The sequence below is a fragment of the Cyclopterus lumpus genome, chromosome 3 (assembly GCF_009769545.1).
Source record: "Cyclopterus lumpus isolate fCycLum1 chromosome 3, fCycLum1.pri, whole genome shotgun sequence".
Classification (NCBI taxonomy): domain Eukaryota; kingdom Metazoa; phylum Chordata; class Actinopteri; order Perciformes; family Cyclopteridae; genus Cyclopterus; species Cyclopterus lumpus.
The window spans coordinates 16408061-16419659 of NC_046968.1; the positions used below are offsets into that span (position 1 = coordinate 16408061).

At 41.2% G+C, this 11599-nt stretch overlaps 2 protein-coding genes across 2 annotated transcripts; both read right to left on the minus strand.

Annotated features, from left to right (window-relative positions):
- Positions 1 to 602: 602 nt before the first annotated feature.
- atmin (ATM interactor) lies at positions 603 to 7556 on the minus strand. Its single transcript, XM_034529411.1, has 4 exons — positions 7198 to 7556; positions 4809 to 4934; positions 4440 to 4639; positions 603 to 4334 (listed from the first exon to the last, which is right to left on the minus strand). Exons 1-4 carry the CDS (start codon positions 7426 to 7428, stop codon positions 2561 to 2563), a joined length of 2331 nt encoding a protein of 776 aa, XP_034385302.1. The 5' UTR covers positions 7429 to 7556; the 3' UTR covers positions 603 to 2560.
- A 454-nt stretch (positions 7557 to 8010) lies between these two features.
- On the minus strand, positions 8011 to 11326 carry cenpn (centromere protein N). Its single transcript, XM_034563008.1, has 10 exons — positions 11012 to 11326; positions 10696 to 10741; positions 10529 to 10588; positions 10180 to 10253; positions 9881 to 10054; positions 9689 to 9790; positions 9183 to 9237; positions 8953 to 9062; positions 8714 to 8837; positions 8011 to 8372 (listed from the first exon to the last, which is right to left on the minus strand). The coding sequence occupies exons 1-10, from the start codon at positions 11180 to 11182 to the stop codon at positions 8251 to 8253; spliced, it is 1038 nt and encodes a 345-aa protein (XP_034418899.1). The 5' UTR covers positions 11183 to 11326; the 3' UTR covers positions 8011 to 8250.
- Positions 11327 to 11599: the final 273 nt, after the last annotated feature.

The window sequence follows — 11599 nt, forward strand, 5'->3', positions numbered from 1 at the left end:
GACAAAACCTTTGTCTTACCTGAATGTGCATGTAGAATAAAATGGTCCCTTAAAACATATATGTAAAGAGTTGCAATATCCAACACAAGCCAGGATTCAAGATGTCTATATTCAGTAAAACGTCACTGCATCAAGCTGAAAAGATGAAAGACACGAAAAGATAGTTGTATGTTGTTCCATCATAAAAAGGCACCAGAAATAGGGTCTGCACACCCAAATCAAATTTAGTTCCGTTTAGAAGTTTAGTACAGGCGAACAGAATGTAACAGGTTGAATAACGCCTCACCAACACATCTGTGCATTTTATTCACTATGCTGAATTAAAGAGTCAAGCATACTGATTTAGATGTGAGAACCCTTTCTGTATTCAGTAGACACCAATTGTGATAAATATAAAACACACACACAAAACATATGCAGTGTCCACTGAATGGCTCTATATCACTCGTCAAGGTCTGCTTATACTTCAGTTGAAATGGTATATGTGTGTCACTGTTATTCTCTTGCTGTTCTCACACACACACACACTTTTTGTATTGTTTGAACGCAAAGGTTGTTTTCTTCCACCCTTGTTCAACAATAAGTGACAATGAGCACAATATACACTTTCCAGCGGTTTATTAAGAACATTTGTAGTGTAGCTTCAACAATGAATCAAGGCAACCATCAACTCTACAGGCAACACACTCATTTTGCTAAAACATATATTTTGTGCTGGGAAAACATCTGCATGCACTCCCTACAAAGAGAAAATAAAGCACTGTAACTGATAAGGCTTCTACATAGTCATGTTTAAAGCAAATCAAATCCCTGTGCCACTCAGCAGGAAGAAGCTATGGAGATAGCAAAGTTATTATTAACACAGGTAAATGATCCTTAAACTGTTTGGACATGGTGCAGACAAATATAGCATGTTAAACTTGGGCAGTGCTGTGTTCTGTACATTCTTCAGTTTCTACAAACATCTAAACGTTTACAACATTACCAACCCTTTGATGAAAACCATCATACTAATTTCCTTCAATAAAATACTGCAAAGCATTATTTATGTAACAGAACAAACAGATTATGGAGGATGATTAGGGGACAGTCCAATAATGATGAAAAATGCCAACGTTGTAAATTTGTTTTTCTATAATCTTGAGTAGTATTAAGTATTATTATTGAGGATAAGTATTAGTTATTTTAAAGCAGCACATAACTAAAGCTAATGCTTGAGTTAAGGCACCAGCATAACAAAATTAACAAGTAATCAAGGCCTTTAGCTCTCGGTTCCCGAGTAGAACACGGTCTGAGTGTGGTGCCTGTGTTTAACGAAGTAACTCAGTGCAATATAATCGAATCAAAAACATTAAGATTAGCTACTTGGAGAGGAGATTTAACAAATTAAAATACGGCGTTCCGGTAAGGTTGGAACATCTGATGATTTCAGCGAAAGATACTGGACAGGACTCCTTTCAGTCAAAATAAGGTGTTGAATGCATACGATGGCTCTGTGCTAATCCTTGCTCTAATCCAAGATGTGTTTCAGTACAGTAACGTTACTGGACTGAGACTGGCTACACTTACACTAATGAATAACTCAAACACAATGACAGCGTAGTCGACTTACTTACTTGAACTGACTGCTTAGCGATAGAGACACAACAAATGTGTTTTACGCGACATCAAACTTCACTATCACATTTCAATGAAAGGTGCGCAACAATTTACAAGACGATTAATTCATTTTTACTTGTGCCACATCTGTATGAGTAACGCTGTGTTTCAGAGACGCATCCCAACAGCTTTGAGCAAAGCCGTGGTCACTGTTAAAGGCTGTATGGGGTTTTATTTTGGAAAGCATAAAGCCAATATGTTTCCACAGGCTGCAATGCTTGCAGGAAGTTATTAGACTTTATTGACTTGCTGCCGCTGACAAGGCAACATCAATGAGGCAGCCATTAGAAGCACAAGCTGAGAGTAGATATATTATGTTTCTGTTCTGCTGACCAAGTAAATGCTTCATGCACATTTCCAAACATATACGTAAACTAAATGTACAATACTAGCTGAGATGACATTGTTTTCATGCAGAATATGCATATCTGAGAGCTGGCATACAGACCAACACACGGATAAGCCTCTTCTTGACAAACCACACACAGTTCAACATGTCAGTCCTTGATGAAATGTTGAGTCATTTATAAACGGCTAGTAAGACCAAACAGTGAACACCATTCATAGTGGTTATACACTGAACTATTAAAGTAAACTGACATTTCAGACAAGATACACATACAATATGTTACTTTATGTGCAAATAAATATGTAAACTGTCACAGGAGCTGATGAATCATGCCTGTTGAGCAAATAAAGTGCAGCCGAGCTGTCAGGATATGTACCTGGAAAGGCTCTGGACATGACGTCTCCAGTGGAATGTTCAAAGACATTTTCGCAGACTTCTTACTGCTAAGACTGTGGTCCGCTGGAGGACAGCGTTGACTGATTCCTCTTACAGAACCAGGCAGACATGAGAAACCTGTACTGCAAAAGCTTAGGCAGATTCACTAAGAGGACCTCAGCTGTTGGGTTTCTCCGGATGCTGAAAGAGAGCACAGAGCTCCTCACATGTCTGGGTTTCCACAGAGCTGAAATGGGACTCCATATTCCACGCCAGGTCTGCTGACAAGAAGTCATCCATGACAGTTTGTGTTTCGTTGCTCGTTAGGAAGAGGTGACCCAGGCCCTCTGCCTGGCTGGTCACAGTCTGTGTCTCTGTGCTGTTCAGCAGTCTGGCATGCTCACCCTGACTCACAGGAGTCTGAGCAGGGAGACCTGTGGCAAATATAGGAATATCTGTCTGTGTTTCTGTATCCGAAGACTCTGTGCTCATAGAAAAGCTTGAATGTCGTAGAATGCTACTCAGGGGCATGTGGCTTCCGGCGTTGAGCAGAAAATTGAGGTCTGTCTGAGTTTGAGTATCAAATAGCTCCAGGACGCTGGCTTGGGTTCGACTTGGTCCCTCACTTTGGTCCAGTTCATCCATCAGAAGGAAGTCTGTCTGGGTCTGGATGTCCAGGGACTCCAGCGGCGTGTCCCCACCCAGTCCTCCCAGCTCACTCTCCTCTGTCTGTGTCTGGATGTGCACAGCATTGAGAAACTCTTCGAAGTCAAAGTCAATGCCATTGTGTTGCTCCTGAACAGATCCTAGCACTGACCCGCAGCCCTCAGATGCCACTGTGAGCACCTGGTGGCCTGACATGCTGTCAGACAGAATGTTTTCTAGGTCATTTAACAAGGTCATTGTTTGGGTCTGATTGTCTGCCATGTTGTTTGAGTTGAGCTCATCCGTCTGCACCCCAAAACACATACCACCACCTGTGGACTTTGAGTCCTCATATATATTGCTTCCGGTGAGAGCGTCATTTATGTCCAGAGCGGTCTGAGTGGAGACACTGAGGGAGTCACTGCCGAACAGCTCAGAGCACAGGATAGCCTGTTGCTGAGCCTTATCATCTGATTGTGGCAGGGCAAAATATGTCTGTGTCTGCCTGGTTTTGTATGGGGGTACAGACGAAGAGAAACAAGGAATTTGACCCATGCAGTGGCTGTCTGTCTGAGCTCCAATAGAGGATGTGGCTTTTGTCCGGGAGGAGAACGTCTGGGTTTCAACACTGACTGGCAGGAGGACTTGGGCACTCACGCTTATGTCTGTTTGGGAGCAAGACGACACGGAGGACTCGCCCACTGAGCACAACCCCATTCCCTCCCCAACCCCCACTCCTGGGGGCATTTCTGACAAGTACGATTTGCCTGTCTGAATGTTGGTGGAGGTGCTTCTTCCCCGTTGTTCTACCAGACTGGCTAAGTCATTTGTGCTGGCAAGGTCCAGACTGACCTGCACCCCAGTGCTAATGGACCCCAGGATAGAGCGTGACGTAGGCATGCTGTCCTTGAAACACAAACTCTTAGCATCAAGTTGGGGTACTACAGCTCCATGTGGCAGGAGGTGAAGGGTGCTGACGGACCCATGACTGTTCACAGCCAGCACTACCGACCTCAGAGCCCCGCTTTCTGTAGATGGAAGAAGGACAGGCAAGTGGGACAGCTGCATCACAGGAACACTGACCAAAGCCATCTTTGGTTTTGGTAGGAGCAACTTCTGGAGGCTCTTACGGGGGTTGGAGTTCTGATTCACTGAGTTGAGGATATGAACACTTGTGTCAGAAGGGAGCACAGTCTCCGTCAGCTCTTTACTAGCAGGCATGATCTGAAAGGTTGACTCATTGGTCTTGACCTTTTCAGGACCACTTAACAACTTTTCCATCTTTCGCTTTTTTACAGGAGGAATTCTGAAAAAGAAACAACAGATACAGAGAAAGCAAGACAAATTAATGTTTAGCCAAACCTAAAGCCAAGTTGTAATACAAATCACTCGAGGCTATGCAGGTACATGCCTGTGTTCTGTAGGAATCTCATGACCTGTCCTGTAGATATGTGAGAGTAGAGCAGCCCTACTAGCATAGGGGCAGCCACATGTACAGTGGTAGGTCTTCCCACAGTCTTCTATGTGCCTCTTTAGGTCCCACTCTGTGCTGTAGCCATTGTTGCACTTGAAGCACTTGTGCTTTTTCTCTGCATGCATCTTCATGAAGTGCTACAATGAAACAGATCAAAGACTCAACAATATATTTGAATATAATACAAAACAAAACATATTTGGTGCCAAGTTATTCATTAGGAGTTATTCCACAGAAATGAGACCTCATACTTATATTTCATTGATCACGTGAATAGGATTACATATCATTGGAGGAAAGGCTTACTTGTTTAACCAATGAGAACTGGGAGAAGGGTCTGTGAGGCCCCCTGGGACAACCCTCAATGGGACAGCAGTAAAGCTTCTGGGAGCCCTTCATGTCCTTTCTGACCGTAGGATTCACAATACCATCCTGAGGGTGACAATACCAGCGTAAGACAAGAGAGGACAAAGCAGAGAAATATTTGCATTTTGGTTGTTTTTATCATACCCTTACTCGGCGGCAATGGCTTACAGTAAGTGTTAAAGAATACTTCAAATTCCTTGATCACAATGTCAAGAAAGGCCTGTCAGACTTTCCAAGATTTAGGCTGAACTGAGGTTTTACTTGACCCACAACTTTTTTACAGTAACTGCTGTGAAAGGCACTCAATGTCAACTATGCTGACCAACTACAAAATGTTGTCTTTTTATCCCAATTTAAATATATTTAAATGTGTCACTATGACTGTTGAAAATAAATTGATGGTTGTACATTACCTTGCTTTCTTTAGTCAGTGGATACATGTGATGTGTATTTAAAATAACAGCTAGTAGTTAACGGCTACATTAATGCTCTGAATCCCATATAGAACCTTTAAAGTCAATCGATAGCATACTTAATAATACTTGTTGTAGTAACAGCCCCTGCGCTGAATGCATGTTGAATAGTGAAAACAGACAAACCATCACCCTCCATAACAGTCATTACTACTGTAGCCTTCCAGTGGCCAAGGTCACCTCCATCTGCTGGAGCACCAGAGGGAGCTGAGCAGCTAAAGATGACAAACACCCTCTGGTTTATCATAAGGGGTTAGCATAAACAGGCAATTTGCTAAGAATAAATGTTCTTGCAGTTGGCTTTAGTGACATCATCTGGTCGTAGGCTGAAGCCTGAGTCATGTCAAGACATTATTTGTTACCAGTAAGTAGCTGGCTGTGGCCCAAAAGAAGGAGCAACTAAAGATTCACGGTCTTCGCCACTCCAGGTTCAGTCCACAGACTCCTAAGTGGCCATTGACAAGGTTATTTCCTTTTTCTGGGAGCCCTAAGCCAAGCTCTGAACAGTTATTTTAAACTTAGGAGTCTGAACTGGGATGAGTAAACAAGTTCAAATTGAATGCCTAAGTCTTCCCAACCAATAAGAACCAAGTTGTGAGTGATACAATACATTATGTAGGTGCATTGATACATTGAAGGTAAGCAGGTGAAATAAAAACACCTATGGTGCCCAACAATATCATGCGTCATGCTTGCAGTCAGACTTTATGAATAATGGAACGCCGCATACAGAGTGAGTTTGTTCAGCCTTTAAGAACTCTGTCATCATGTCAAACAGGATATCATTACTGCAGCGGACATCATTTTTACATAGCTGTAAATTAAAAAGAATTTGCTGCTGCCTTCATTTTCTGTCATTACACAATCTGTGACGCAAGTGTGGATGGGCAAAGACAAATCTAAATACAGGACTGGAATGTGCCATTACTCTTGAAGTAATGGACACGTCTTTTAGTAGGCCCGCAAGGATTAATGGAAATGAACAGCAACTAAACAGACCATCAAAGTTACATTTAGATTATGACCGATTGCATAACAAACTTTAAAATATACCCGATTGTACCCATAGTTTACATAGTAGAACCCCTGATTGGGCCTTTAAACATTCTTCTAGCTGTGCTACATGAACTACTTCGAAGACCTAATTCAAATTCTCACATTCACCTATTTTAAACAAAGAGCACTACTGTTGCAGGACAAAAGGCAAAGGACTCCATTCATGGAGGGACAACAGTAAATTCCTGCCTCCCACTAAAAGCCCAGTCCCAGTGAGGACAGAAGAGCCAGGGTCAAAAGTAAACTTTGGTCCAAACGTTTTGACTGCCTCCACGTTGCTGACTGTTCAGTATTGGTAGGAGACAGACAGTCCTATTTCAAAAAGGTGAAGAGGCCCCTACCATTACTTTAGAGCCATAAACAGAATTAACTCAGAACATTTGCACAGCTAAAATCAGAAACTGCACGCATTCCTGTCCTCAGATACAAACAGTTCACGAGGTGAATTTTAAGAGCGGAGCTCGCGCAGAGAAAATAAAAAAGGCACTGACGTTCATACCAATCATCACGTGCGATGCGAATCATTGGCGTTCATTGATTACGTTAACTAGCTAGTCACGATGCAGCTAGCTCGATCACGTCACGGAGCTTTTACTCGCAGAGAAACTAACTTTTAATCAAACGTTAAACATAACAACGCGTGTGTTCAGCACCACCCGCGCGTGAGACGTTACACGAAGTTGTTATGGATGACTTGCGTTTTCATGATAATTAATTAGTTAGCCAAGTTAGCATTGCAGTTACGCGAGAAGCCCGAACTAACGTTATGTGAGCATACACCGGGTTTAGTAGACGTTTACCTTTATTCTGTGTGATTTAACAAGATGCATGTTCAACGCAGGTGTGTTGGGGAGAATCTTGCCACATCCTTCCACGGTGCAGAGGATGTTCGTCCTCACTTCTTTGGTCAGCTCCGTGATGGTAGGTTTGATTATGTCGCGTGACTGCGACAGAGACTCTTCGTGACATCTTGGACTGTGAGTAGTTGCGCTGTCTCTGTTGTGTGCCTTGCTCGTCGCAGAGGCAGCCATATTTCTATGTTGACAGTCCCGATTTGTGTTTGCCGGAGAACCCCTGTAGCAGCATAGAAGGGTATAATCTGTCCCTCAACTTTGACTGAAAGGCTGCTTCACCAAGAGGGCTGGGAAGTTGGGACAGCTGAGTCGCGTCATATCCGGTATCATTTTATATTGTTATTGAACTTATGTAACGTGCCTTTGAGTACCGTTTAAAGCGCTATAAAAATAATATGTATTACAATAATAATAATAACGTTGTACTTCCGTTTAGTCTCGAATGTAGCTGCTTTCATAATAAATATGTACCCGTGTCTGTGTAGTATTTTTATTTTATTTTTTTACGTTACGTTATATACAATATTATATAATATATAAATATTTCTCCGTAGTCCAACCATGAGTGTTGGTGAAGAGTTTCATCTCACACAGACAACCTAGGCTTTAATTGTGCAAACTGATACACAGGGTATTATGGGCTGTAGCTGCTGACAAAACAAATGTGTGTACCACTATAGCTGATGAAAAATAAAGAACAATCAAAAATGGTCAGATGACTTGTGTGGGGGTTGAAATTACATGGAGAAAACACAAGAATATTTTAAAAAATCCTGTTTTTATATTCAATTTGTACAAATACAACATTTCATGGCAGTAATATTCTGCCACTTAAACACCAAAAACAAATAATACAATGACAATTATCCATTGCCAACTACTGACAAGACATGGTCTTGAACAAGGAATGGAATGAAATCGAAATTATAAAAGCAAACCACGGGTGGACTAGAGATGGCGGGCCACACTGAATCCTTTAAATCAAGAGCCTGTCGGCCATCAGTTCTGTGGTTGGCGCATTTGTGAGGAGGGACCCGGGCCATTGTCTGTGATGACAAAATAATTTCTTCCTTTTAGGGGGATACATGAGAGCAGAGGTGTGACTGGGGTGGAGGCAATTCCTGTAAAATACATTGAAAAAAGCACATTCAAATTAGTTGAACGTACTTAAAAAAAAAATTACAATTGTTTGTGATTTAGTTGGCATGGTTAAACATGTCAAATAATCCAGGGACAGCGGGGTAAAACACTTTATATACACATACTGACATATTCATGATGGATAATGTTGTAGGAGCATTACAGTGGGGATATTTCCTCTTGTGTAGAGTGAGAGTGTGTGTGTGCGCCCTCCTGTGGCCATGTATGGAAATGCCAAGATCATAAAACATTGCTTCCCTGTTTGTAACAGTTACAACCCAAGTATTGTTTCCTTGCTCAAAACACATATGATTATTGATACCTGAAGATGCACAGTGTCTGAATGACTCCAGAAGGTTAGTGCTAGCAAATTTGACAACACATTTGAAGGGTTCCTCCCGCTCTGACATGGTCTTGTTGGAGTTGTCTCTGAATTTTGTCTCCAACTGAGGAAAGAACATAACACATTCAATCTTTGAGACAGCAACTTATGCTCTTTGTTTCATTAGCTTTGATACCCAACTGAAAGTATTATCCAAACACAAGCATGCCTCTGAATACCTTGTAAACTGCAGACTGAAGCTGAGGTAACATCCCACCACCAAAGGCCTCACAGGCCATCTGAAGTCTGTTGGCTGCAGGCTCAGCTTGTTCTTTTTCTATCTGCGGGTCTGTAAATAGGACAAAATACAAAATACATTAGGGCAAAACAAAAAATGTTTCACTATGTGTGATCATATAAAAAAATATGAAAGCAGCTTTGCGTCAATCAAATGATTTGATTAACATACTTGATATAGTTGGATTATTTTCTGGAAGAGGACTTGGATACTTGGTCGGAAACACCTGGAAACAATAATCAAAAACAAAATTCAAAGTATAAATTATCAGATCAATCTTTTTGTAAACTATCTTCCACAGTTGGGCTTTTTTTAATTAGAAAACTCAACATTATATATATATATATTTTTTTATTATTATAATATATAATTATTTTAATTTATTTTAAACTTTTTGTGAACAAATCAAGCTTCTACACAAACGTAAATATTTAAGTGTACCGGTAGTTAAGGTTCATAAAGGGTGAACATGGCAACTTACATTTTTCAAGGATGGACATTGAAGTCAATAAGATTATAACGATAACTTTACTTCAAAATCCGAAACTATTTGGTAAATGATGGCAGAGCTCAATAACAGGACAATAATAAAGAATGCCTATCAGCTATATTTGATTAAGTGGGTGAGACAGGGCATACAGAGCTGTGTATGATGGTTGTAGTTAGAAACAGCCTACCTGTTGATATTTCCTCATCAGAAGATCCCTAATGGCGGTGAGTTTCCGTCCACTAAGGTTAGCATCCTTGATAGCTTGATATCTGGTGGACAGAACCAAGGCCTGCAAAGTACATCACACACTTAAGAAAAAACTGCAACCTGGCAACTGTACGAAAAATGTAATGGATTGAACATGAAACCCAATCTTCACCTGGGATAACAGGGGCTTTTGCTTTAAAGTCAGGCTGGTCACAAAGACATACGGGCTTTGAAGATAGTGAACGACATATGTTGGTTTCAGGTGGTTGGGTCGAGCGAAGGTGTCTCCCCATGCAATACGAATCCATACAGCTTCATCTGTGTGCTTCTTTATTTTGATAGACACCTTGAATGCAATGTCAAAAGTATACTTTTAATATAGGATGTTAAACACAGAGAAGCCCAAACAATGTGTATCAATGATGCAACTATATAATTAATAACTTGTGTGGGGGAGAATGTCTGGCTTACATGTCTCACAAGCTCTTTGAGGTGAGATTTAAATTGTTCCTTGAACTGCATCAGCTCTACAGAGTGAGCGTCATCTGGAATAAAGAGACATTAAATAAGGGACAATAAGTAATAAGCTAAAGTAACTGAAACGTCATCATAACAGTTTGCAATTACCTGGAACAAACAGATAAAGAATATATTTGTGGCAAGTCCATACAAAGTGAAAAAAATGTTAACCGATGATCAGACACCAGCAGGATATTTGACTGACTGAAGTTACTAAACCTTCAACCAGAAAGAAAGAAAACCCTGATCCCACCACCAGCTGCGGGTTTCAGCACTCCATGGTCCAAGGATTTTAACATACCTTGAGGGTCCATGAGCTGGAAGGCATACCACATCCCCTTGTTTGGATTGTCAATGATATCTGAGAGACAATGGGACACGCGGAGCGTTATTGGATTGGCATGATTCCAGTTCGGTTGCCTTGGCGTTACTCTTGCCCAAACGAGTACTACATTTCACATGACTTACATATCATCTCGAGCTCTGTGAGGTGTTTCACTGACAGCTCGTTTTCCTGAAACGTTACAAATAACAATGTTTAAAAGGAGAAGACAGACAGACGCCATCTAAATAAACATTGATTCATATTGCAAAGTATGGAGGAGCGTGTGTTAATCTCTAGTGAAGTGACATTAAACGTTGTGTACAACAATGGATTTCACGGCCTACTTCAGCAAGCATTTTAAATAAGTAACATGCAGTTATTTATTGTTAGGTTATTTTACAATGTCTTTACACTATTTTTATTGACTACAACTCATACTTCAGGAAGAGCGCCGTTTACCTCGCAAAGGTCCAGCATCTTTTCCGTTAACGCCCATTTTGACTGAGTAAAATCCATGGACTTCTTCTGTTCCCCAGTCAAGCGGTCCCACTTGTCCAGCGTTGTTCTGAGCATTTGAGCCGGTATCCGTTTCACGAGTCGCTGCACTAAACGCTTGGTAGTGTCGTCCATTCCGACCCAGGGAATTAGGATATTTAGCTACGCAGTTGTATTGGAAGATTTAAATTAAACCGCGTCCAGTTTGCACGGAAGCAGCAGGGGCAAACAGACCGCCGTCAGAAGAGCACACGGATTGACCAATCAGATGTTGACATACACTATTGATGCTATTCCTGCTCCCTTGAGCGCCCTCTGTCGCGTTGGAGTGGTAGTACCTCTTGCACTGTCGCTGCTGATACTACAATAATATAACTTACAGAGCAACTGCACAATGGCGGAAGAAGTATTTAAGACCATTTACAAAAAAGCCCCAATACAACAATTACAAAAAAGTATTTACTACTATAAAATGCCTGCATTTCAAATCCTTCTTAACGAAAAGTAGACAAGTATTGTCATTAAATCTAGGCTGTTTCTTCAGCAACATTT

What these genes read in the sequence shown, in the direction of transcription:
- atmin (XM_034529411.1), bottom strand. Translation starts at nt 7,428, where the DNA reads ATGGCTGCCTCTGCGACGAGCAAGGCACACAACAGAGACAGCGCAACT. An exon ending in AGTTCTCATTGGTTAAACAA is followed by an intron (nt 4,640 to 4,808) that starts GTAAGCCTTTCC and finishes GTTTCATTGTAG; the next exon opens with CACTTCATGAAGATGCATGC. An exon ending in GAGATTCCTACAGAACACAG is followed by an intron (nt 4,335 to 4,439) that starts GCATGTACCTGC and finishes TTTCTTTTTCAG; the next exon opens with AATTCCTCCTGTAAAAAAGC.
- cenpn (XM_034563008.1), bottom strand. Translation starts at nt 11,182, where the DNA reads ATGGACGACACTACCAAGCGTTTAGTGCAGCGACTCGTGAAACGGATA. An exon ending in AAAAGCCCCTGTTATCCCAG is followed by an intron (nt 9,791 to 9,880) that starts GTGAAGATTGGG and finishes TGTACTTTGCAG; the next exon opens with GCCTTGGTTCTGTCCACCAG. An exon ending in CAGACACTGTGCATCTTCAG is followed by an intron (nt 8,373 to 8,713) that starts GTATCAATAATC and finishes TGTATTTTACAG; the next exon opens with GAATTGCCTCCACCCCAGTC.